Source organism: Phaenicophaeus curvirostris, chromosome Z (genome assembly GCF_032191515.1).
Source record: "Phaenicophaeus curvirostris isolate KB17595 chromosome Z, BPBGC_Pcur_1.0, whole genome shotgun sequence".
Classification (NCBI taxonomy): Eukaryota; Metazoa; Chordata; class Aves; order Cuculiformes; family Cuculidae; genus Phaenicophaeus; species Phaenicophaeus curvirostris.
The window spans coordinates 34,915,018-34,942,945 of record NC_091431.1 but is presented as its reverse complement, the minus strand read 5'-3'; the positions used below and the strand labels follow the sequence as shown (position 1 = coordinate 34,942,945).

At 42.4% G+C, this 27,928-nt stretch overlaps 1 protein-coding gene across 2 annotated transcripts in view; it reads right to left on the bottom strand.

Annotated features, from left to right (window-relative positions):
• Nucleotides 1-26,602, bottom strand: part of RASEF (RAS and EF-hand domain containing) — a 39,571-nt gene extending 12,969 nt beyond the window's left edge. For both annotated transcript variants that reach the window (XM_069880822.1, XM_069880821.1), the window contains exons 1-8: nt 26,226-26,602; nt 10,935-11,081; nt 10,064-10,154; nt 6,684-6,779; nt 5,689-5,766; nt 5,089-5,204; nt 2,499-2,567; nt 1,232-1,316 (exon numbers count right to left, since the gene is read on the bottom strand). In XM_069880822.1, coding sequence (XP_069736923.1) covers nt 1,232-1,316; nt 2,499-2,567; nt 5,089-5,204; nt 5,689-5,766; nt 6,684-6,779; nt 10,064-10,154; nt 10,935-11,081; nt 26,226-26,581 — 1,038 coding nt within the window. In that variant the 5' untranslated portion in view covers nt 26,582-26,602. The remainder of the gene's footprint in view (nt 1-1,231; nt 1,317-2,498; nt 2,568-5,088; nt 5,205-5,688; nt 5,767-6,683; nt 6,780-10,063; nt 10,155-10,934; nt 11,082-26,225) is intronic.
• Between the last annotated feature and the right edge of the window lie 1,326 nt (nt 26,603-27,928).

Here is a 27,928-nt window from a genome sequence, read left to right as displayed (position 1 = left end):
ACCTCGTGCTGTACACAGGACCAGGTGTCAAAAGGTCCACTATCTTTGGGAATTTAGCCTCCACTGTTACTTTAATACTGAACTTGCTAGTCACACTCACACACAAAAGATTATAAACATTCTGAGGGGATGATTCCATTGACTACATATGAGGACTTTGAAATGCTAAGTTTTGAAGAGAATATTTCACTACTGAAGTGAAAAAAAGAAGACACTGGCTGAGCTAGTTTCAGTAGAGATAACTCATGGTTCTTGAGTGAGCTAGAAGGAGATCACAAGCAATCGCATGTGACAGAGTATTTCATATGTTCTGCTGTTCCTCTATACATTTGCTCACTGGGAACAGTTTCCTCTGTCTCCTCTGTAATCTGCATCACATGTTTGTGTTTCAGGGCATGGCAGAAGGAAATGGTCTTTTTTGTTGCACCTGTGCGAATCTCTGGGAGCCTGTATCAGCAAAAGGCACTCACATTCATTGGTACAGTATGCCGGAAACTACAGGTAGTGATTCCTATTTTCCTCCTGCCTGGCCAGTATTGCCTCTGTGGACTCACTCTTGTGGGCATGTCCTTCTAAAACAGTTAGCTGCTTTCCTGATGACATAAGGCCTTGCCCAATAATTAGTTTTGGAGCTTAACAGATTTCCCAATACTGCAAAATAGCAGTGGTGGGTATGTTTTTTGGTAACTGTTAAGCCTTCATTTCTTTGTTTGGAAGGATGCTGAGTTCCAACCATTACAGTAGAACATGGTACATTTGTGATAGCCCAATGTTTTATTCCCCTATTATCAGAAGTTCCTGCTTTTCATTTTCAAAGTGACTTGCCTGAACACAAGTTCAAATTAGGTTAGGACAGCGGTATGAAAAAAAGTAATTTTCTTAAAAATTATGTTTGCAGTGGTAGGACACTCGCATATACAAAAATATTCCCTTCAGTGCAAGAAAAAACATTGATTTATTCATCTCATCAGGTACAGTTTGCCATAGCATATTAAAAATAATTCTCTACTTCCCAGAGCACCCCAGAAAGTAGTTGTGCTTTAACAAAACTCCATTATTTCACAAAACACAAGTAAAATCCAACAAAATTCAAGTATGTGAGAGTATTTCCAGAGTAACTCCATTGAATAAAACTCAGTTTTCTGAGTGCCTATTGAAGTATAAACAAAATTGCACTGTGTGTTTATTCTTAAAGCTTCTAGTACAACAAAACAAAACTATAAATACATACCAATGATCTGTTGTACTTGCTGAAGCTGTTTTCAAGTGCAGTCCTTAAGCCATCATTGCTGTCATGCAGCTTTCTATTAGCTGATCTAACAAGGAAACAGTTTAAATATGTACAGTAGAGTAGAAAACACTAAAAATTATGTAATTTATCACAAAGAAAATGAAAAAAATATAGATCAAAATATAATTTTCTTTTTCTTTAGATAAACACTAAAGAATGATGTGGGACTAGAAATGTGTTGTCATTACTGAAACAAATTACCATGAAAAATCACTGTGAAGTTTAGCCTCCAGTAGCAGCCTAGGAAACCCTTTTTTCGCTTCTGTGGCAAGGTCTGTGGTCAGCTGACTGGAAAAAAAGACCCTGTATAGATGACCACAAAAAATCAGCTATGGGGCAGTAAACTGGTACAGCCACTTTTGAAATACAAAGTGACTACCCTTTATATACTGTTGAGATGACTTTAGGGACAAACGTGATTCAGCTGCTTGAAAGAAAGAGTATGTTTATGACAAAGAAATTAATCAAAAAATAGGAAAACTGCGCATTGTGATCCTCCTTTAAAGCAAAATTCTTTGTATATTACTGCATACAGTTAGTACTTTCCACAAAATAAGTTGAGTTACTAAAGAAGCAAAGCCCAGTAATAATTTCTATAATAGCACAGATAGACTCAAACCTTGCTCATCTTATCATAAAGAAATGAAAGTTAGTACAGCTAAGAAAAATAAAGAAAAAACAATAAAGAGTTGGTAGCACAGTAGTCACACATTACCAAATTCAAGAGGTTGCCATGTCTGCTGAATAAATATTTAATACTTTCAAGCTGCATAGTTCAGTAGAGAGCTCTGCCTAAAAATAAATGGAGTAGGATGACTCTCCAAGTCTCCACATAACAAGCATTAAGGATAAAAGTTTTAGAAGGCATAAACAGATCCAGATACATTAAGCTAGAAATAAGATTCAGGAAGGCAACTAACGCCTTTCCAGATGTATCCAGCCTTCTGAAACTGAAGTTTTGAAGAAGTGGTATCTGCTGAATCTTTTTTTTTTTATTCCTTTTGGGAATAGGAGGAGATCAGCAACACAAACGTACAAGGAAATGGTAAAGATTAACACAGTACCTTCTATGAAAACTGCAGCCATTTCAGTATTTTTATATGTCTTTTCCCAAATCTCATCCCAGTCTTTTACACATAAAAGCAATTACCACTGAATATGCTGGGACAAAGTTTCTTCATAAAAACTTGAACTACTTAGAACTTACTGAAGTATTTCAATTTGTCTTTCCAGATTATCTCTGTCTTCAGTATACTCTCGGATCATTTCTAGGTCTCTGCAAAAAACATTTACAAGAGGTGATACATACGTAGTGGGGAATATAAACCATTTCAAAATATGTTTACATTTCTCCTGAAATACGTTAAAAACAGTTTTATGCAAAGTAAAATTATTTGGGTACTTCAATGACTTCTGCCATTATATCTCAAAAGACTGTGAACAGAACATCAACAGTATAATCATATGGACTGCTTCCCTTCCCCTCAAAATATCATTTGGGTTATCGGAAGATAACCACATAATAAAACTGTAATTTATGCTCCGTTAGAAGCAGTTTTCATTTACTTAAAAAAAAAATGTTTTAGGCCGATGTGGAAGGCTTCCAAAACTATTCTCCCTAATGCTTATATAGATATTCATCTAAATTAAAGTCATGGAGAAAGAAAAAAAAACACTTGATGCTATAACTTCTCCTTCCAAACAAACTTCCAGTAAAATCAGTACGCTTCCTTCCAAGATTAGAAGAGTTTGCATTATATCCTGAACTTCCTTTTTCAAAAACCTAACAAGAGAGGTGAACACTAATCATGGCATATTGCAGAGTATCAAAGCAGACAAATACCCATTCAGAAGTACAAGGGCATTGTAGCCATTGCCAAGGCGTGCAGAGGGTGCAGTTAGAAGAGCAAAAGGTTGCCTCGAATTGAAACTGGCCAGAGATGTCAAAAACAACAAGAAAGAGTTCTTCAGGTACATAAACAACAAGCAAAATCAAAAGGAAAATAGTGGCCCACTGTTATACTAGAGACATGGGTTAGTCACCAACAATGATGAAAAGACAAAGGGTGTCACCACCTCCTTGACCTGTCTTTACCAGCACTTGTTGGACCCCAGGCCATAGGAACAAAAGTCCAGGCTGATGCAATCACAGACCCACCAGCAGTGAAGGAATATGAACTATTACAGGAGCTTGACCCCTAAAAATCAATGGGCCCTGACAATACCCAAGGATGTTAAGATTGCTGGCAGATGTCGTTGCAAGGCTGCTCTCCATAACCTTTGAGAAGTCAGGGAGTTTAAGTGAAATCCCAGAAGACTGGAAGAAGGCTAATGTCAAACCCATCTACAAGAAGGACTCGAAGAAAGATCCAGAAAATTATAGGCCCATCAGTCTTACTTCAGTCATTGGGAAATTTATGGAATGAATCCTCCTGAGGGCTCTCATAAGTCAAATGAAGCACGTGATTGGGAAAAGCCAATTCAGTATGGGCAAATGGTGTTTGACAAACCTGACTACCTTCTATACCAAAGTAACCTGCTCGCTTGACGTGGGGCAGGCGGTGAACATTGTCTACCTGGATTTCTCCAAGGCTTTTGCTACAGTTTCCCATAGCCTGCTCCTAGAGAAACTGATGCTATGTGACAAGTAGCCTGTGCAGTAGGTGGGGAGCTGGCTGACAACTGACACCCAGAGGGTGATGGTAAACAGCTCTTTTTCAAACTGACAACTAGCATAAGTGAGGTTTCCCAGCGATCGATACTGGGGCCAACAATGTTTAATATCTTGTAACTTATCTGAATGATGGAATCAAATGTACACTGATAAAGCCTGCTGATGATACCAAACTGAGTGGGGAAGTGGCCACTGTGGAAGGGAGAGCCACCCTGTAGGAAGACCGGCAGGCTCCAAGAGTGGGCTTAGAAGAATCTTATCAAGTTTAGAAAGGACAAATGCAGGGTCTTGCACCTGTGAAAACACAGTCCATAAGTGCAGCACAGACTGGGATCCACCCATCTGGAGAGCAACTCTCTGGAAAGGGACCTGGGAGTCCTTGCAGACAAGCTCAATATAAGCACTGTCCAGCTCCAGCAAAGAAAGTCAAAGGGATGCTGAGTTGCATAAACAAGGACATCATCTGCAGAGATAAAGAAGTCATTATCCCACTGTAGTCTGCACTTCTTATGCCATACCTGGAATACTGTGTTCAGTTTTGGTCCTTGCTGTACAAAAAAACATGAGGACCACAAAGATGATCAAAGGACAGAGAAGTCTGCAATATGAGGAAAGGCTGAGAGAGCTGTGTTTGCTCAGCCTTGAGAAAAGAATCCTTAGGGAGGACTTTATCACTATGTTGCAGTATACGAAGAGTGGCAACAAAGAACACAAACTCCCTTTTTAACAACAGGTTACATGGAAAAGACAAGGGGTAAAGGGTGTGAGTACTCCTGGGAAGATTCCAACTGGACAGAAGAGGAAAAATTATTCACAATGAGAACAATCAGCCATTGGAAGGGAAGTGGTGGATCCCCCAACTTTGGACATTTTTAAGATTCAGCTGAACGGGTGCCGGGCCATCTTGTCTAGACCATGGTTTTGCCAAAAGACGTTGGACGAGACAACCATTGAGGTCCTTTTCAACTTAGTACTCTATGACTCCATGATTCTATGAAATCTGTACCTGCCATTTATGGCAAATTTACAAAATAACAGTTAGGAACTGCATACATCAGAACAACATCAGACAAGAGATTTTTTTTTTCCCTGGTGAAGATACTATCATGTAGAAGTACCTTACCTCTCAGTGTTCAAAGTCTGATCTGCATACTCGCTTTTCAAGGTATCTAATTCACTCTGTAGAAAAGCTATATTTGTCTGGGCTTCTAAAAGATCTTTCTTAAGTTTCTGATTTTCCTTAAAAAAAAAGGAAGATATCAGATGTTAGCTATCACAGTCACCCACATAAATGTTGACATATTGTCACAGCAAAAAAAGAACTATCAAAATTAAATAAAAAATGAAACACTAGGATATCTGAGCATGCAGTTGGGGGAGAGGAAACAATGGAAGAATTTTAAATCAACAGAGAATCAGTAAATTAGCATGTAAGAAGCACTGAATTTTTATCTCCATTTCAGTTACACAGAAAGAGGACTACACTATCTCAAGCTATTTCTATATGTCATACCTAGAACGTGTATGCATCCATACAGTCATATGCATTCATACTGAATACTTTTTTCCAAGTTTTTTTCCCCAAGTTCCTCACTTATAAAGAACTTTAAAAGATTATTTCTTAGTTTAACAGTACTAAATGTAAAAAAAATCCTAATCATCTGTATTGCAATACGTGAAAAGCTGAGGCTAAATTAGTATGTTAATAATAATCATCTCTTACTAGCAACACATCATGTATTCTTTTTTTCATTTCAACCACATCTTCCCTGTGATTTATGGTTTTGGATTGCTCCTCCAGCTAGAAAGATAAGAAACGCTCAATCAACCTCCAAGTACTCTGATGCAACATACATAAAAACTAGCAGAATTTATATTATATAGCCCCTAAAATACACTAGAGCTATAAAATTTTTTTAAAGACTTTTTAAAACAGTACTTCAGAAACGAGCATTTTGCATTCAATACGTGTTGAATATGCATAACCACTGACACAGAAGCTAGCTATTGAGAAGACACAATAAGGTGTATCCCCAGTAATATTGCAAAAAGAAATTATATACTACCTCATGTGTGTAGCATTTGTACTATAATCACTCATGTTTCCTGTGATGAATTTCCATTGCTAGCAATGCTTTTTTAAAAGCAATTCAATATGAAGAAACAAAAATACATTCTCATGGGTCACTATAATTCTGGTAAAATTTATAGCAAAAACTAATGACAAATCCAAATGCAAATTACAAAACAACCCAAACCAATGTTCACATCTTAGATTTCAATAGGTTCAGACTAGTAGTAACGACTTCCACTAGTAATTTCAGTTTAAAATTACAATTTAAATTCAGCTCTACCATTAACATTTGAGAGAAATACACTAGCTGCTAAAAGGCACTATATTACTTTAATATAGTAAATTACTATACTTGTGTTACCAATTTCATCTAAATCTATGAATTACAAATACCTCGATGCATCAAATTCAGATAAAGAATTTGGCTAGCAGTTGGTTTCTTTCTCAAGTATTTCAGTAAATTACACAGAATAAATACAACGGCACAGAATGACAACACAACCTCAAAAATTATTTGCAGTTGCCATTTATTAATATTCATTTAATTAAAAATCCAGTTATGATTATCCATCTGGGTAAGGCACTTTATAAAGTCAGCATCTCTCAAAACACTTCAAAAACTCTCCATGACTTAACTCACTTACTTTTTTCAACTTTTTTATTGTCACCTGAAGATCCCCAACTTCAGTATCATACTGGCGCTTCAGCTCATTTAGTGCTTCTTCAGCTTTTTGCTTCTCCTGCAATATTTTTTACCTTATTAAAAGTTGAGACAGGTTTCAAAAGTCTCCTAAAAATGCATTCATCAGTTAGGAAACCATACACTTTCCCCTTAGCGTAATGTGTGCCCCTTCCTTAAGATCCAGAGATACTAAGTCTATAATTGCAGTCCGTTTATAAAATATTCATAGAAATAAAATGGTAAGGTGGAAGCAAAGAAGTGGTTCAATTCAGTGTTTGTTATTAACGTCATAGCTTCCTGTGCTTAACCTGCTTGATGACTTAAAAAAAAACCTACTGAAAGAGAAGTGTACATAAATTCATGTTTATTATATATAGAGATGTATACATGCACACCCCACAGACAAATCACAGGCCCATGTTCAGTAACATGTATGTAGATGACAGCATTTTTAGTTTCACGTGGTACTTGGTCTGAATATGAAACCAAGTACACTATTCTGAGTGTACTAAACCAGAGAGGTTTTGAAAGGAAGTTACACCAAGCACAATCAGAAGACTGGTTTATTCCATGTGCTATTATTAACTCACTACAGTGACTTCCCAGGAACTTGTGCACTGTTTCACAATGCAAGAAACCTCAGAGCAGCTGCGACAGACTGACAATGAGACAGCTTGTGTTTTCACATGGAAAAGACGCAGGGACTTTGTTCAGAATTCAGTTCTTTCCTGCAGGTAATGCTGACATCTGTATGGTAAAATGATAACCAAAGTAATCATCTTAAAATAGATTCCCTTACTGTTGGCACCTATATGCTCCTAATTATTGTTTGGTAACTATTTGCTTCCCTTGAAGAAACAAAATATAGAATAGGCTAAACCTGCAGATACTATCATGCAGAGGCAAGTGTCTCCGTGGCATGAGTGAGATCACTCTGATAAACAATAGCCTTGAGTACAGCCATTAAGATTAATGGCTTGGTACAATCCCACAAAGTAAATACCTTAAATTTACTCTCAGGGCGTTTTTGTAGGTGGAGTATGTGGAGCTATGAGCTAAAGGTAACATTTAGGAGCAAAAATGATAACAGCTCTATGAGAAACCAGTTACAGCCCTTTTTTCATACCTACACTAGATGTGAACAGTGAAAACCCCAGTCCATGCAACTCAATTACAATCTCAGGACTTCTTAGAATAAGGAACAGTGACGAGATGTGGGTAATACATAGCAGATGTGGCTTTACATAATGCTAGAACATAACTGGATGTTCACAGAATGAGTGAGTACAAACATCCCAGTTATTCTTTTACAGTAGTAAAAAGGAGTCTTTAGGGCTTTTTTCAGTGATTTACCACTTTCTAGAACAGAAATTTTCCAGAGCAAACTTATTTGTTTTCTAATCATCAATGCTTAGTCTCTCTGGAAGAGGAAAGTTTCTCTGGTTTAAGAGTTGCATTATCATAGTTAAAATATTATTATATGCTTTTTTTTGCTGGGGTGATGTCTTCAACATTTTTAAGTAACTATATTTTATTTCTAGCAAAACAATTTACTTTGATGGTTCGGTAGAACTGTTTCACCACGTATAGAAAAAGGTCCTCTTTGAAGCAAAACTATCAGAGTGCCACCTGCCTTCATGAATCAATTACCATCAATTATCTAAAATTACCAAGTCAGCATATTGTATTTTGTTGTTTCTGATTCTGCAAATGCTTTGTTGAAAGAACGCATACCAAATATACAGACAGTATATTATATGTCCTACAAAGCAATAATAAAGCCTGTGACATATGTTTTAACTAATGGATTTCTGATGTCCACTTTAGACACATTCACAAACTGTTACTCTTACACACATTATAAAGTTAGGTTTCTCTTGAGTGAATTCAGTAACACTTCCACATGAAGCAGACAACACTATACTTTTTACAATACTGTTTTCTGCTACACTGTCATGTGTTGCTCCAATGAAAAATTATTCTTGTAGTTTTCCATAAAGATTGCAAGCTGGTTGAAAAAACAGATGAAATTTGAGCAAATTGAAAGAGAATTTCCCATCAACTTTGGGAGATCCAGGCCCTCAAATACTGTATCACAGCATACCCTCTAATGTCTCTAACTTTTTTTTTTTTCACAGAATCACTAGGTTGGAAAAGATCCACAGGATCATCGAGTCCAACCATTCCTATCAATCTCTAAACCATGCCTCTAAGCACCTCATCCACCCATCTTTTAAATACCTCCACGGATGGTGACTCAATCACCTCCCTGGGCAGCCTGTTCCAGTGCCCAATGACCCTTTCCATGAAATTTTTTTTCTGATGTCAAGCCTGAACCTCCCCTGGCAAAGCCTGAGGCCATTCCCCTTTCTCCTGTCCCCTGACACTTGGGAGAAGAGACCATCTCCCTCCTCTCTACAACCTCCTGTCAGGTAGTTACAGAGAGCAATAAGGTCTCCCCTCAGCCTCCTCTTCTCCAGGCTAAACAACCCCAGCTCTCTTAGCTTCTCCTCATAAGAGTTGTTCTCCAGGCCCCTCGCCAGTTTCGTTGCTCTTCTCTGGACACGCTTCAGAGCCTCAACATCCTGCTTGTGGTGGGGGGCCCAGAGCTGAACACTGGATTCAAGGAGCAGTCTCAACAGTGCCAAGTACAGAGGGAGAATAACCTCCCTGGACCTGCCGGTCACACCATTTCTGATACAAGTCAAGATGCCACTGGCCTTCTTGGCCACCTGGGCACACTGCTGGCACATGTTCAGTCGGCTGCCAACCAACACCTCTAGGTCCTTCTCCTCCGGGCAGCTTTCTAGCCAGTCTTCTCCTAGTCTGTAGCACCACATAGGGTTGTTGTCCCCCAAGAGCAGGACCTGGCATTTGGCCTTGTTATATCTCATGCCACTGGTCTCAGACCAGCGGTCCAGCCTGTTCAAATCCCTTTGAAGAACCTCCCTACCGTCCAGTAGGTCAACATTTCCACACAGCTTACTGTTATCCGCAGACTTGTGAAAGGTACACTTAATGCCTTCATCCAGGTCATTGATAAAGACATTGAACAGAGCTGGACCCAGCACTGAGCCCTGGGGAACACCACTATTAACTGGCCTCCAGCTGGAGTTAACATCATTTACCAAATTTTTCTTGGTTTATCTGAGCAGTCATTCCTCTTTGGGTAAGCATTAAGAGAACACATTTCCGATCTCATGGATACCTTCTTCTCATCCAGTCCCTGCCTTGGATGACTTTGAGTAAGTGCATCAGGATCAAAACCACACTTACCCATCAATCCTGCTTAAGACCACTGAGTTTAGTAATCATGAAATTCTGTAAACATAAAATACTTACTTCCTTTTTCACTTTGTGTTCTGCAGCCAGTATCCGTTGCTCCATTTCTTCCTCCAGCTCACTAAGCTGAGCTGCCGCTTTATCCTGAGCTCTAAAATTTAAAAGTAAATATATGTTCAGGAATTACCCTCTGGCTACCTCAGGGGAAACACATTACCTAGATAGACATGGAAACAGTTCAACCCTGCCCAGGACCTTGAAACTGGTATGGTTGGGAACCAAAGTAAGAAGTTAATTTGACAACAGACAAATCTGAAGATACAGGCAAACTGGATTTTAAATTATAGTCAGCAGCGGATGATTATTATGAAATACATCACATCTGCATTTTGAAAATTAACTTACAGATATAAAAGGCCCTTCTGATGAAGGACCTTCAAAAGACCTCTAAAGAATAACTTAGAGCACCTTGCATTACTCACACACACAAGACCTTTGTTCTGAGCTGATCTGTTTCATTTTGGTATTAATAATGTGAGATCGTAAATAGTAGTTACAACAGGTGAATGCATGCCTTGAAGCTGAAGAAAACAGCTTCTAAATGAAATGGCTTCTAAAATGAAGTTATAACATATGCCAAAAACTCAAACTTATAGCCAAGGAAGATGACACAAGACATTTTAAGACATTACGCACAAGAATTGAGACTGCAAAAATCTGGTCCAGGACTTAACCAAAATATGAACAGAATCATTTCCAAGCTGCTATATGTGCTCATGCACCTGTGTACACAAACTAACCACTGAACTCAGTTTATGGAAATACTCTGCAAAACATATTCTAGCATTAACTTTCAGTACTTCAATCAAATGAAGTGTTACAGAGAAAAAAAGTAACTGCATAACTGAACTCGAACCACAACTCAATATACCTTTTTACTGCGATGGCCAAAGTTTCCATTTCTGTGCTTTGAAGTCTGATCTCTTGGATGAAGTTCTTAATGACATGCTCGTACGGCTGGATTAATCTTGGTTCAACTATGTGTATGTTCTGATACAGAACACTAACCTGCTCTTGTCTGAAAAAGACAAATTCCATTTTCACACATTTTTTCATTAGATGATACAAACTATGTATAAATAATATCACTAAAGAACCCCCCAAATGTATGCTTACTCAGTTAATGATTCACATTTTAAGAATTGTTAAGGATATATTCCTCAGAAATAAAACTGCATTAAAACAACACTGACGTTATCAGCACCATCATAAATACCAAAAGTAGGAGAAGCTGAAAAATAAAAATAAGATTGTAGACTTAAAATCCGCCCACTTTTCACTCTGTACAATTATACTACAACTTAAAGACAAGTGTGAGACTTCTGCCCTAACGGGTTTACTGCACAATAGAGTTTTGGAATGGTTCTGATTATAACATACATCACAAAATTAAGTCTGCAGTTTGGGTTCCTCAGATCTCAACTACATTTCAAGTGTACAGCAAATTTGTAGCATTAGACACATATTTCCGAAAACAGATGGACAAACAATAGTGTCCTAAAATGTTACCATTTACAGAATTCCTACCACACTTCAATTCATGTTTGGCAGGCCTGAAGCAAGAGCCTGGCTGTACTTCAAACATTACAAAACGTAACATCTCTGTAATCTCTACATTTGAAAATTCCATTTATTTTTGATAGTTGAACTGAGAGCTGGTAATTTATCCTGCATATTCCTCACCAAAATGGCCAACAAACTATTCCAGAAGTTTCAAATTTCAGATAGAAGTGGATGTTGTGCTTAATCAAAATTAGCAGCTGAAGAATGTCACTTCTTCAAACAGTGTGAGTACAGGCAGTCCTTAAATGAGTTGCATGTAAAACAGAAATGGCATTAGCCACAGTGAGATGGATAGACTTTATCAATCTTCCAAATCAGATAAATTCAGCACAATCTAAGTCAACATATGGAACTTCTAGGAATACTAAGTACAAACATGAAATCTGTGTCCTTAAATTTTCTTTTTGCTTTTAAATTCCCTTTCAATTTCACTAATAAGAAGCCTACTGTTAACTCTGCTTCTTAGAAAGCCAACAAAGAGTAGGAAAATTACTTATTAAATGATGCCAACATAAAATATTCATTCCCTGAGCAAATGTTTTCCTGATTCCATTTTAAATCATAGGTCATTGAATTAGGAGTGGATCTTTAAGGACTACATAACATTTTTCACAAGATTATAGGGTTATCCTTCTAAAAGGAATTCCTATTCTATTTCTTTCCATAAGGTTATCTTTCTCACCCCATCTTGTGCAGTAGTAATCAGTTGCTGTCTAAATAAAATGAAGCTACATCCCTCAGGCTGTACTACAAAACCTATGTTAAAATATAGCACATGCATAATGTGAATACCAAAGGTTTCCTACCATACAGATCATTAATGGAGTAGCAAAACTGAAAGTATAGTGTCTCATGCTGAGGGAGCAGAGAAACAATTAGTCTGGCCTTTATTACTGCATTTTGTGCCAGTAGCAGAAGATATTTGTAGCGGAATACTGTAATGTACTACTGCAAGTTTCACTCACTTTACCAGAAAAGCTGCAGCCTCTTTTCAAAGTGTATGCAAATACACATACCAGAACTGAAGACAGAAATCAGCATCTCCATGCTGCCAAGCCTCTGTCATACAGCAAAGTTTGCTTTAAGATGCAGTAGGCAGAAGCAAAAACAGGTTATTGCGAAAGTTTATTCTCCCCCCGTGATGGAAAACTCACTTCATATTTACTATTGCTCCTTAGCTCAGTGACAAGCTACCAGCCATACAGATTTAAACTATCTCAGTGATGCAGTTTTTCGAAACAACTGTCTTAAGAAACAAAACAGTACCCATGCAACTACAACTGCACTGAATCCTGTAAAGGGCCTGAAAGGCTTTTCTAGATTAAAACTGGCCACTGGAATTCTTAGTAACACCTACCCAAGCGCTCCTAAGGCAACTTTACAGGGAGTCAATTAAAAACATGACTCAACAACTACTGTAGCAACAAAAAAACTGAGGAGAAATTAAAGTCATGCAACAAAATTGATGGGATTCTGCTTAATCACTTATGCCTTCAGCAATAAGTAATACACTTTCATGCGCTGGGAAGACTGCTAGTGATTTAAGACTCCAAGTATCCATAATGAATTAGCAGCAACCACACTGCAATAATATTTTATAGACATGAGATTGTAGAAGGATGAAGCTGTATATGTTGTATATCAACATTCAGTTTTGATAATTTTAAGAGGAATTGTTCTGAATTGTCTCTTTCTATATTTTCAATCACTACTCTACTTTCACATACTTTGGATACTACCGCAGCAGGACAGATTAGCTACTATGAATACTGCCCCATTTGTTTGTTTGTCTCCAGTCCTCCTTGAATGTTATTCCTTTCTGCAAATTTGTTAGTTATTCAAAATTATTTATCGAGGAAGATTTCACAAATGGATTTCACCAAGATTGAACTCTGAATTATATCCTCTTACTGGACAAAAAAGCAAATATAACACTCTTACTTCTATTTCAGCAAAATGCATCAGAACCAGTCACGTTTGCCCTTTAAGACTGGACTTCCTTAAAATCCTGAATTAACTTTTAAATAGATTTAGCTGCACCTCTCCAAGTTCTATACTAGCACAACTGTGGACATTCATGAATCCTAATGCACAGAAATAGCATTTTTTTATTTATGACATGTCTGTTTGGACCATGTGACACTATGATTACGCTACCTACGCATGCCTTTCTACTGCTTCTACGTAGGAGAGATGGGAAGCACTAATACCCCAAAAAAGTATAGTATTCTGGCCAACTACTGCTCTGGGTTTACCCTATCTCATCCCAAAGGTTTTACAACATAAGCTGTCTGTAAAATTAGTAATTAGAAGGGGTCATTAGTCAACACCTGCACAACTTCACATATGAGTTAATTTAAGCAAAGTTACTGTATTCACATGGTTTCAAAGAGTCCCTCTAAGAATTAGTGAAAGAAAATAAAATTGCCCTGATGATAACACAGTTTGTTTAAAATACCATGGTAGAATACAGGAAGCGCAGAAGAGAAAAAAAATGTAAAAAAAAAATAAAAATCAACAGGGTCACAAATATCAGATATTTAGAATCATAGAATAAACAGGTTGGAAGAGACCCACGGGATCATCGAGTCCAACCATTCCTATCAAACACTAAACCATGCCCCTCAGCACCTCGTCCACCCGTGCCTTAAACACCTCCAGGAAGGTGAATCAACCACCTCCCTGGGCAGCCTGTTCCAGTGCCCAACCATCCTTTCTGTGAAAAAGTTTTTCATGTCCAGCCTAAACCTCCCCTGGCAGAGCTTGAGGCCATTCCCTCTTGTCCTGTCCCCTGTCACTTGGAAGAAGAGGCCAGCACCCTCCTCTCTACAACGTCCTTTCAGGTAGTTACAGAGAGCAATGAGGTCTCCCCTCAGCCTCCTCTTCTCCAGGCTAAACAACCCCAGCTCTCTCAGCCATTCCTCATAAGGCCTGTTCTCCAGCCCCTTCACCAGCTTTGTTGCTCTTCTCTGGACTCACTCCAGAGCCTCAACATCCTTCTTGTGGTGAGGGGCCCAGAACTGAACACTGGATTCAAGGAGCAGTCTCAACAGTGCCGAGTACAGAGGGAGAATAACCTCCCTGGACCTGCTCGCCACGCCATTTCTGATACAAGCCAAGATGCCATTGGCCTTCTTGGCCACCTGGGCACACTGCTGGCTCATGTTCAGTCAGCTGTCAACCAACACCCCCAGGTCCCTCTCCTCCAGGCAGCTTTCTAGACAGACTTCTCCTAGTCTGTAGCACTGCACAGGGTTGTTGTGCCCCAAGTGCAGGACCTGGCACTTGGCCTTGTTAAACCTCATCCCATTGGACTCAGCCCAGCAGTCCAGCCTGTTCAGATCCCTTTGCAGAGCCTCCCTACCCTCCAGCAGATTCACACTTCCACCCAGCTTAGCGTCGTCCGCAAACTTGCTAAGGGTGCACTCAATGCCTTCACCCAGGTCATTGATAAAGACATTGAACAGGGCTGGACCCAGCACTGAGCCCTGGGGAACCCCACTTGTCACTGGCCTCCAGCTGGATTTCACACCATTTACCACCCTTCTCTGGGCCCGGCCATCCAACCAGTTTTCCACCCAGAAGAGTGTGCACCTGTCCAGGCCAGAGGCTGACAGTTTTCGAAGCAGAATGCTGTGAGAAACTGTGTCAAAGGCTTTACTGAAGTCCAGGAAGACCACATGCACAGCCTTTCCCTCATCCAGCAGCCGACTCACTTTGTCATAGAAAGCGATCAGGTTAGTTTGGCAAGACCTGCCTTTTGTGAACCCATGTAGACTGGGCCTGATCACCTGGTTCTCTTGCATGTGCTTCATGATAGCACTCAAGATCACCTGCTCCATGACTTTCCCTGGCACTGAGATCAGACTGACAGGCCTGTAGTTCCCTGGATCCTCCCTGCGACCCTCCTTGTAGATGGGCACAACATCAGCCAGCCTCCAGTCCAGTCTTGCAGGACTGTTGGAAGATGATGGAAAGGGGTTTGGCCAGCACATCCACCAGCTCCTTCAGTACCCTAGGGTGAATCCCGTCTGGCCCCATAGACTTGTGGGTATCTAGTCGGGCTAGCAAGGCTCTGACCACCCCCTCTTGGATCATGGGAGCCTCATTATGCTCCTCTAGTTCCTGGGTTAGTACACAGATGGAACGACCCTCCTTACAACTAAAGACTGAGGCAAAGAAGGCATTAAGTACCTCAGCCTTTTCCTCATCCCCTGTCACTGTTGCTCCTTCTGCATCCAATAGGGACTGTATGGTCTCCCTAGTCCGCCTTTTATTATTTATATATTTATAGAAAGATTTTTTGTTGTCTTTCACAGACTTTGCCAATCTGATTTCTAATTGAGCCTTAGCCCTTCTGATTTTTTCTCTACATAATCTAACTTCCCTCCTGTAGTCCACCCAAGAGGCCTGTCCCCTCTTCCAGAGCCCATAAACGTTTCTCTTCTTCTTGATATCACTCAAGATCTCTCTGTTCAACCAAGCTGGCTTTCTCCCCTGCCGGCTTTTTTTCCGGAACATGGGGATGGCTTTCTCCTGAGCTGCTAGGATTTCCTTTTTGAAGAGCTCCCAGCCCTCATGGGCTCCCTTGCCCTTAAATACTGTCTCCCATGAGACTTTGCCAACCAGCCTTCTGAAGAGTCCAAAGTCTGCCCTATGGATATTTAATGCTACTGTCCTGCTAACCACCCTCTTCACTTCACCTAGAAAACCCTGTCATCTCACGATCACTTTGTCCTAGGTGTCCACCTACTGCCACATTCCCCACAAGGCCTTGTCTGTTCACAAACAGCAGGTCCAAGAGGGCACCTTCCCTTGTTGGTTCATTCACCAGCTGTGCGAGGAAGTTGTCTTCCACACACTCCAGGAACCTCCTAGACTGCTTCCTTTCTGCTCTATTGTACTTCCAGCAGATATCAGGAAGATTGAAGACTCCCACAAGAACAAGAGGCATTGATCTAGAGATTAACCCCAGCTGTTTAACCTCAGAAGAGCTCATCAGCTGCTTCTCCTTGGTTGGGTGGTCTGTAACAGACTCCCATCACAAAATCTACCTTCTGATGGGCTCCTCTGATTTTAACCCACAGGCACTCAATCTCCTCATCACCACAATCCATCTCAACAGTGTCCAAGTCCTCCCTCCCGTCTCCTCTCCTACCCTTCCTGTCCCGCCTGAAGTGTTTATACGCCACCATAGCTGCACTCCAGTTATATGAGTCATCCCACCACGTTTCTGTGATGGCAACGACATCTTAGGCTCCTTGCCCTATGACAGCTTCCAGCTCTTCCTTCTCATTACCCATGCTGTAAATGCATTGCATTGGTAAATTGGTAAATTGCATGGGTGTAAATGCACTTCAGCTGAGCTGCTCAGCCTTCAGCCCTCTTAGAGGGAACAGAGTTCATTCCCAATTGCCTGGTAACTGGAGTAGCTAGCTCCAGACTGCCCGTATCTCCCTTAGCACCCCCAGGCGTGTTCTCCCCCACTTTCTGTGTGGTGATGTACTGGTGGTCCTCTCCAGCACACCCTCTCCGAATCACCAGTGCCCCACGTCAAGACTCACTCCTGTCTAGCCTGGTCTCAACCCCCCCCCCCTTCACATCTAGTTTAAAGCTCAATTTATGAGCTTAGCTAGGTTTTTAGCAAGGGCTTTAGCCCCCCTAGGAGACACACATGCCCCATCCTTAGCCACAAAGTCTGGGGGTGCGTGAGCCACCCCATGATCAAAGAAGCCAAAGCTCCTTTCCTCACACCAGGATCGGAGCCAGGCATTAACCAAATTCTTCTTCCTGACTTCCAGCTCCTCTCTCTTTAGCCTTGGGATGGAGCAGAATACTATTTGTGCCCCAGAGCCCCCCACCATTTTTCCAATGGCCCTGAAGTCTTTCTTGATGTCTTTGGTCTTTCTGTTTACTAGACCATCATTACCAGTTTGGACTACTATCAGAGGATAGTAGTCTGTCTCGTGGACCAGGGAAGGAAGTTTTCTAGCTACCTCCTTCACTGATGCCCCTGGTAAGCAGCAGACCTCTCTGTGGAGCGGGTCCGGTCTGCAAATGGGTCCCTCCGTTCCATATTAAATGGCATAATTTCTTATACCCCACACAGATATGATAATTCCTATCAATTCATAGTACTATTTTGGTTTGCTGAATGTGCAGTAGTTGTTTGCCTAATGATCCACGCTCTTAATGCAGCTAAGAAGGAGTTGATTCCTCGGCAGCTCAGCTGAAGTGCATTTACACCAATGCACACAGCATGGGAAATAAGAAGGAAGAGCTGGAAGCTGTCATAGGGCAAGGGGCCTATGATGTCGCTGCCATCACAGAAACGTGGTGGGATGACTCATATAACTGAAGTACGACTATGGTGGGGTATAAGCTTTTCAGGCGGGACAGGAAGGGTAGGAGAGGAGGCGGGGTAGCCCTCTTTGTAAGGGAGGACTTGGACTCCATTGAGATGGATTGTGACCATCAAGAGGTTGAGTGCCTGTGGGTCAAAATCAGAGGAGCCCACCAGAAGGTAGATTTTGTGATGGGAGTCTGTTACAGACCACCCAACCAAGGAGAAGCAGCTGATGAGCTCTTCTGTGAGCAGCTGCGGTCAATCTCTAGATCTCTCGTTCTGGTGGGAGACTTCAATCTGCCTGATATCTGCTGGGTGTACAACACAGCAGAAAGGAAGCAGTCTAGGAGGTTCCTGGAGTGCGTGGGAGACAACTTCCTCGCACAGCTGGTGAATGAACCCACAAGGGAGGGTGCCCTCCTAGACCTGCTGTTGGTGAACAGAGAAGGCCTTGTGGGGGATGTGGCAGTAGGTGGACGCCTAGGACTAAGCGACCATGAGATGATAAAATTTTCTGTTCTAGGTGAAGTGAAGAGGGTGGTTAGCAAGACGGTAGCATTAAATTTCCAGAGGGCAGACTTTGATCTCTTCAGCAGGCTGGTTGGTGAAGTCTCATGGGAGACAGTACTCAAGGGCAAGTGAGCCCAGGAGGGCTGGGAGCTCTTCAAAAGGGTGGTCCTAGCAGCTCAGGAGAAAGCCATCCCCGTGGTCCGGAAAAAAAGCCGGCAGGGGAGAAAGCCAGCTTGGTTGAATAGAGAGATCTTGAGGGATATCAAGAAGAAGAGAAATGTTTATGGGCTCTGGAAGAAGGGACAGGCCTCTTGGGTGGACTACAGGAGGGAAGTGAGATTGTGTAGGGAAAAAATCAGAAGGGCTAAGGCTCAGCTAGAAATTGGATTGGCCAAGTCTGTGAAAGATAACAAAAAATCTTTCTACAAATATATAAATAATAAAAGGCGGACTAGGGAGACCATACAGTCCCTATTGGATGCAGAAGGAATAACAGTAACAGGGGATGAGGAAAAGGCCGAGGTACTTAATGCCTTCTTTGCCTCAGTCTTTAGTTGTAAGGAGGGTCGTTCCATCTGTGTACTAACCCAGGAACTAGAGGAGCATAATGAGGCTCCCATGATCCAAGAGGGGGTGGTCAGAGCCTTGCTAGCCCGACTAGATACCCACAAGTCTATGGGGCCAGACGGGATTCACCCTAGGGTACTGAAGGAGCTGGCGGATGTGCTGGCCAAACCCCTTTCCATCATCTTCCAACAGTCCTGGAAGACTGGGGAAGTCCCACTGGACTGGAGGCTGGCTGATGTTGTGCCCATCTACAAAAAGGGCCGCAGGGAGGACCCAGGAAACTACAGGCCTGTCAGTCTGACCTCAGTGCCAGGGAAAGTCATGGAGCAGGTGATCTTGAGTGCTATCATGAAGCACATGCAAGAGAACCGGGTGATCAGGCCCAGGCAACATGGGTTCACAAAAGGCAGGTCTTGCCAGACTAACCTGATCGCCTTCTATGACAAAGTGAGTCGGCTGCTGGATGAGGGAAAGGCTGTGGATGTGGTCTTCCTGGACTTCAGTAAAGCCTTTGACACAGTTTCTCACAGCATTCTGCTTGAGAAGCTGTAAGCCTCTGGCCTGGACAGGCGCACACTCTCCTGGGTGGAAAACTGGTTGGATGGCTGGGCCCAGAGAAGGGTGGTAAATGGTGTGAAATCCAGCTGGAGGCCAGTGACAAGTGGGGTTCCCCAGGGCTCAGTGCTGGGTCCAGCCCTGTTCAATGTCTTTATCAATGATCTGGATGAAGGCATCGAGTGCACCCTGAGCAAGTTTGCGGACGACACTAAGCTGGGTGGAAGTGTCGATCTGCTGGAGGGTCGGGAGGCTCTGCAAAGGGATCTGAACAGGCTGGACCGCTGGGCTGAGTCCAATGGCATGAGGTTTAACAAGGCCAAATGCCGGGTCCTGCACTTGGGGCACAACAACCCTATGCAGTGCTACAGACTAGGAGAAGTCTGTCTAGAAAGCTGCCTGGAGGAGAGGGACCTGGGGGTGTTGGTTGACAACCGACTGAATATGAGCCAGCAGTGTACCCAGGTGGCCAAGAAGGCCAATGGCATCTTGGCTTGTATCAGAAACGGTGTGACCAGCAGGTCCAGGGAGGTTATCCTCCCTCTGTACTCGGCACTGGTGAGACCGCTCCTCGAATACTGTGTTCAGTTCTGGGCCCCTCACCACAAGAAGGATGTTGAGGCTCTGGAGAGAGTCCAGAGAAGAGCAACAAAGCTGGTGAAAGGGCTGGAGAACAGGCCTTATGAGGAACGGCTGAGAGAGCTGGGGTTGTTTAGCCTGGAGAAGAGGAGGCTGAGGGGAGACCTCATTGCTCTCTGTAACTACCTGAAAGGAAGTTGTGGAGAGGAGGGTGCTGGCCTCTTCTTCCAAGTGACAGGGGACAGGACAAGAGGGAATGGCCTCAAGCTCCGCCAGGGGAGGTTTAGGCTAGACGTTAGGAAAAAATCCTTTACAGAAAGGGTCATTGGGCACTGGAACAGGCTGCCCAGGGAGGTGGTTGAGTCACCTTCCCTGGAGGTGTTTAAGGCACGGGTGGATGAGGTGCTGAGGGATATGGTTTAGTTTTTGATGGGAACGGTTGGACTTGATGATCCCGTGGGTCTCTTCCAACCTGGTTATTCTGTGATTCTGTGATTGAATTTATCTAAGAAGTATAACTCTACAATTTCTCAGTATCTTACATGTGTTACCTATGTAGCTGCCAGAGAGAGGATGCTGTTACATGGACCCTCAGTGTGAACGCAAGGGAGGTATTTTCAGTATAGTTTTCCACTAATGATGGACAAAGTACAGTAAGCTAGTGGAAACTCGACAAAATCAAAGATTTCCCAGTGATGTTATAATACCAGCTTCCCTCATTCACATGGTAAAGATTCAATGCATCTTCCACTGATATTCCGCATTTTTACCTGAGTCTGCTTTAAAATGGTGGAGGCTGAAAAGGTGACCAGCACAATGTCAGAGCGCCCCAGTGCAGAGCACTGTTAGGAACAAAAAGCAGCAAAACAAGGTAAAAGCTCATAAAGGCGGGAGCTGCACATAGGCTGTCAGGCTTAGCTGGGCAAGAGTTGTATTGAGACATAAGAAAACTAGACCAGAGAGTTCCTCAGCAGGACTTATTTTGTAGGTCTTTCTGTGTCCATCTTTCTCAAAACCATCCTTTGCCAGTTACTGTCTTCACTTCATCATCTTTCTTACCCGTGTTCTTACCTGCAGACTTGAGGTCTCCAAACACTTTCTCTTTGTTTGCTTGACCCAGACATCTTCGAAGCACTAGAAAAATGTAGTTTCTATTTTTGTAGGTTCACGCAAAAGCAAATATAATCACTGCTACACTTAAACTTGTTTTCATGCTGATAACATGCTCCCGATCCTAAGTTCTGTAATACTGTTATAATGGTTTCTTCCCAGTGTAGCACTTTCATCACCTGTAGCAATTCTGTTCTGTTTTGGTCATAAAGGGATTAAGTATAAGATAGTCTGAGCCAGGAAGTACTGTCCTGGATAGTCAAAACAAGAGAAAGATCAAGTTTTACATATCTGATGATTGGCCTTACACTGGAGACTAGTAGCCTATGTGTGCCACCAAGAGATAGAGAGATACCTTTTTCTGAAAAGCAGACACATTGGATATGCCATGATATCAGCCACCAGAGCAGATGGACCAAATCCCTTTCAAACTGGAAAGGATTTGCTTTTGTCACAGCTGAGTGCCTAACACTTTCTCCTTGCCTTGAGGAAAAACAGATTTCATGAAACATTAACACAGTGTAAAATCAAGGTATTTCTCAACGAGAAGCACTATGAGAATTCTTAACACCACCTCTTCCTTTTCTGAAAGCCCTTCAGAAACAGGCTGTATTAAAAGAAGACAAACAAATCCACAGATGAGAGAGCCTGTCCAAAGGCTGATTCCTAGGGAAGGGATTTTTAGGGTTTCCAAGGAATGAATATTGTTTCCTGCCTAAAGACACAGGCATGATTTGGAGCCAGTGGGCTGTGAGCATAAAAGACTGTGGGGCAGGGAGGGAAAGATGAAGTCTGCGCAAAAGGAGAATGCTCCAAAGGATATAGTCATGACAAATTACTGTGTGACATGAAAACACCAGGCAAATGAATGCTGCAGTGGTTAATTATTTGGCAAAGACACTGTTCCAATAAAAGCTGAAAACATAAGACTAGTGAAACCTTAGAAAGTACCTTAGAAAGTATTCTAGCTCACGAAAAGGCATCCTTCACACGTCCATCAGAGCACATTTGTCAAACACCTGTCGTGAGATGTATTAGAAGGCAAAATATGATTCTTGTGCAGAGATCCCCCTTCCAGCACTGTGACAAAGGGAGACCTAGCATTTGTTTTTCCTCAGGATTTGCCTTTATCGTCTCTCCAGGGAACACACTTCAACCTCCATGGAAGTCTCTCCAGTATCATTATTATGGTTCATCACCTTTTAGAAGTAAACAAATTGCTGACAAGAGTTGATTCTGTGCTCTGCACTGACTGTGGCAAAAATAAATCCTGGCTCAAGATGGCAAGACCATAACATGACCTGGACATTTTTTTTATGCAGCAGAGACCCTATCCTTTGATGCAGCACAGCAGTATAGCTCATGAGCACTGCCTGTCTTCACATTTTAAGTCGCTCATATTAAAAATGGCACCATTTCTAATTTTATTATGTCCCCTAGATTCACATTGTCTGTACAGCTCCAGATGACATGATTGAAGGGAAACTTATCATAATCATATTAGGACTTTGGAATGGTACATAAAATTACATAACTGTAATACAAATCGTAAATAATATGTAAAATTTCACAATCAATGAAATTGGAGTCTGATGAACAGTCAGCGTGGCCTGAAATACAATACCCACAAGTAAAACAGACCCCAAGAATAAAAAGCAAAGCAGCGAAGTATGAAGATTCCCCAAAGAATTTAACTCCAAATATGCAGATAAACTTTCTCCTCCAGATTCACCCACTCATCCATGTTCAAATGGATCAAATCAGGTTATGCAATGTGCCAAATACCACACAAAAATTGCTTGGTAGGTCTAAGAGGATTCAGCTTACCTCATGGCAATTCAAAATCCTTTTACTGTTTTTTTTGCCTTTTTGCACAATTGTCCTGAGTATCTGTAAAGACTAAGGCAAGCAATACTTTGACTCACAGTGACCACCTTATCAAGAAATCTACCTGAATTCAGTCCCAAAATCTGTTCAGGTGGGGAGAGAGGGAGGAAGGAGCAAGGCTGAAAAGAAACTCTTTGATGTTACTCCTGTTCAGCTGCAACTGAAACAAATCATAGCTCCAATACAGACTTGAATGTTCTAAAGCATAAGCTAATAGAACTGTTCAACCAATACACAAAACTACAGAGAGGCAGGGTCCACTCCATAATAAAATTATCTTTTTTAAGAATTAACTAAATGCAAAATACTTTTTTTTTCGTACCTACTTATTTTAATACCTGGAAGGAGGCAGTAGCTGGCAGTAAACAACGCTGTGTCTAACATTTGCAACTACAATGAGGCCTGGATCTGGACATTGGCCAGTTTCTCAGATTCACATCTCATTACAGTGGCTTATTCATGGCTTTTAATAGCTCTATCACAGAAAGGGAGGCTGAACCATGTGTGGGTATCAGTGAAAAATTTTCCCATAATTTCTGCAGGCACTCAATCAAGCTCAGGAACAACAGACACCACAGGTGTTTAGCTTTTAATTTTCTCCTGACTTCAGCCTTGGTTTTATCTCACTACTTCCACTTGCTACTCTTCATTATCCTATACAAGCCGCAATAGCATCAAAGCACATGGATCAGCATGACTGATGCCAGAAGGCACAGCATTTTTAGGGACCAAACCCCAAAATGACTGAGGTAGAAAACATACATGTTTGAGATAAAGAAAATGGAAAACTAATTACAATCATTTGAGTACAAGAAGTTTCTTCAGTGTAATTACTTTTTTTCATGGTTTTCAACATCAAAATTACAGCAAACGTGAACAATAAACCACAATGTGTGAGGCCACCAACAGTTTTGTAGTACTGAAGACGCAAGTAGTACTGAAGTAGAAGCTAGGACTCGTTTTCAAAATTCTGCCTTTCCCTAAAAAACAACTAAAAATATTAAATAATTTAAATAAAAATACTAGCTTGTACTTTACATGGTTTTGTTATATTCTGTTATTCTGTTGCTTAAAATCTCTCCTATGCCCAGACCCCTCAAACAATTTCAATGTATTTGCTACCTACACATGTGGTCCTAATGATTTTAGTGGAACTACTCACATGAAAAACAACTTACTCAACCATTTCAACAAAAAAGAGGTGGGCACACAAATGAAAAAGTTGAGCTGTTACACAGATCTGCTTCAGGAAAGGAAAGAGAAAGAACAAGAAAACAAAGGTCACGCTGCTCTTCAGCTGACACTGGCACACACTACACAAATACTGCCAAATACAAAGGATGTTCAAAGTTATTTATAAAGCTGAATATGAATAGGAAGCATTTACATCTAATTACTGCCTACCTGATATGCACGTATTTAGCAATCAAAATTCAGTTCTGTTTGCAATTTTGATGTATAAGAATCATAGCACAAATGACATCAGCTGTGTCATGATGAATTTAACAAAACTAAAAGGATGTGCCTGCACACTTTAACCAACGAAAGCTATTCCCCTTCCCTCCTACAACCCTCTTAGACCAACAACCGGACTATATTAAAACTGCCGCTGCAACACAGCAACTAAGGAGATAGCTTAGTACCAAAAGGAGATAAATGCTTTCACAAGCCACCATTCTTTACCTGTCAGATTTTTTCCATATCCTATTGAGCTCCTGTCTGGCTTTAGGCTGTTATGAATTGTTTCTACAAATTTTCAAACAGTTTTTTTCTCTTTTGTTCTCTTTCTGTGGAAAGCAAGAATGTAGCAGGGAAGGTTATCATGAACTAGGTAAGACAGACCTGTACGAAGTTACAGATCTGTCTGAAATTGAGTAGTCCAATAAGACTAACCAATGTTACTTACCATTCCAGAAAAGAACAATCAACTCCAGTTGTACACAAGTAGCAGGCTAAGTAACTGAAAATTTCTTTGAGGAAACTTTTCATCTCACAAACCAATCACAATTTTAAAAGTGGCTAGAACCACATTATTGGCTAGATAAGAATTTAATACATACTACATGGAGTCTGTTACAAAAATTTCCAAATGGTTTGATACACATCCCTGTAAAACAACAAACTGCACATTCTATTTGATTGTTATAAAAGTTACTCAGAAACTAATGCGTTTTTTATTGGCTTCCATGTACCTCACCACCAGGGTCTGCTGCAACTTGACAGAGTCCCTTGGGATCTATTCACATACTTATTTTGTTTTACTGCCTCTTGAATAGCAGCAAAGACTCTATACTCAGATTGCTTGTTCTTCACCTTAAAGTACAATTTTTAAATGAAGCAAAATTCCACTGTACTTTCTACAGCCAAGATTTTCATATTAGTTTTGAGCATCTCAGGTTTCAGGCAGATAACTACAAATTACCAAAACGCACCTCTGTAAACAGCTCAGTACTGAAAGACCCGTCGTAATCAGGTTTAATCCCAAACCAAGTTACCATCAATTGTCTTCATCTCACAAGGCTCTCACAGGGTTGAGTAAGCTCCACAGCCCGAAAGCCACACTAACCAACACTGTTCAGCTGGAAGCAAAGTAGTGTTAGTCTGCCTTTATCAGGAAAAAAAAGGCGGGAGAGCAAAAAATATGCTGAGGGCTGCTCAAGGGAGAGGTGGGTGGGCGAAAGTTTCATGCGCGGAGCTGACAGCACTTTGCATCCCGTGCGTTTGCTCGGCCTGATTTTCCTATGTGGGTCCCTGGCAGAGTAGCGGAGAGGAATCAAGAAAGCAGCTTCGCGCTGGGAAAACAGAACTGGCAACCCTCAAACGCGGGAAGCAGAGAAGGGCTCTATGCCTCTGCAAGAACAGCGCGCCAGGGGTACGGCCGCGCCCCAGTAGGGTGTTGCATCAGCACCTGTGCAAGCGGCTGCCAGCGGGCCGTTCCACCTCCGCAGGGCGGCGCGAGACGTGTCCGGCGAGGCGCCCCTTGGGCAGGCTCGGTCCCGGCCGCAGCCGGGAGACAGGAAGCACAGGGGTCGGGCTGCGCCTTACCTGGGGATGTACCTCGCCTCCTCCCCGAGCCGCACCTCGAAGTCCCTCCAGGGCTGTTCCAGCGCCGCGGCCGACCAGGCCGCCGCCGCTTCCTCCTGCCCCTCAGGCTCGCTGCCGCCAGAGCGCCGCCGGGTGGCGCCGCGGAAGCCGCGAGCGAACTCCGGAAAGGTGATGGCCCCGTCTCGGTCGCTGTCGAGGCGCTGGAAGATGGCCTCGGCGTCAGCAGGTCGCACTCGCAGCTCGGCGCAGAGCGCCACGAAGTCCTCCCGTTCGATGCGGCCCGAGCCGTTGGCGTCGCATGCCAGGAAGAGGTCGCGCAGGCTGGACAGCTCGTCACCTGCCTCCTCGGGATCCATCGGCGGCCGCCGGGACGCGGAACCTCTTCTGCCTGTGGCCTGGATGGGACGGGACGAGGCGAGCGGCAGCAGGTGAGCCGCCAGTACAACTCTGGCGTCGGCTTAGCGGGGCGGGGCGGGACGGGACGGCCGCTGCTCCGCCCCGGCGCCCTGCGGGGTCGGGCGCGGCCGGCGGGTGGGGCTCAGGTGGCTGCGGTTGCCGGTGGCAGGCGCCTGGACGTGCCGAGGGGGGCTGCTAGTCTGCCGCGAACAGCATAGGGAATGACTGCCGAGGGCCACACGTAAGACACAGGTTCCACCCCACCTGCAGCGATCAAATGTGAGTCCCAATACTATGCAGTCACGGTAAGGTGTTAAACTTCATTTCTGTTTCCAGCAGAAAATTAATACTGAAAAATGTTCATGGCAGATGAGGAACTGAAAAAGATCCCAAGTCTCGCTAGATAGATGTTTGCTGACTATGAATAGTCTTAGAGTAGTACTTGCCAAGTACACGCTCACTGTAATCCCATTTTAGAAATATATGTTGTTGAAATACCAGCTGAAAATGCAAAAGCTGGAATCAAATCAATAAAACAAAGAAGCAGGGGTTTCAATGCACGGAATAGAAGAGATAGCATCTCTTTCTTGACAGAAGTCAAGACTTATCACTTTCTTGAGGTCAGGTTCAAAACTCAGGTTTTGTTGGAAGCATTTATTCTTGTTATGGCTATCTGCAGATGTAAAATATGTGTAACAAACTTGTGATAGAGTTAAACAGCATACCAATCCAACTATTGAAACAGTGTTTCCTTACTGCCCTAAACATAGCACAAGGCTAAGTACCTGATCCAGCAAAGCACACATTGTCTAGCTGACCTCTCATTATAATAAATCGTAGAATAGTTTGGGTTGGAAGGGACCTTAGAGATTACATAGTTCCAACCCCCCATGCGATGTGCAGGGACACCTCCCACTAGATCAGGGTGCTCATGGCCCCACCCAGTCTGTCCTTGAACACCTCCAGGGATGGGGCATCCACAACTTCCCTGGGCAATCTATTCCAGTGTCTCACCACCCTCATCATAAAGAATTTCCTCTTTGTGTTTAGTCTAACTCTTCACCTCTCTAATTCACAGCCATTCCCCCTAGTCCTATCACTACATGCCTTTGTAAAAAGTCCCTTCCAGCTTTCTTTTATGCCTTCTTCAGGTACTGGAATGTCACCGTAAGATCTCCTTGGAGCCTTCTCTTTTCCAGGCTGAACAACCCTAAGTCTCTCAGCCTGTCCTCATATGGGAGGTGCTCCAGCCCTCTGATCACTTTTATGGCTCTCCTCTGGACCCGTTCCAACAGTTCTGTATCCTT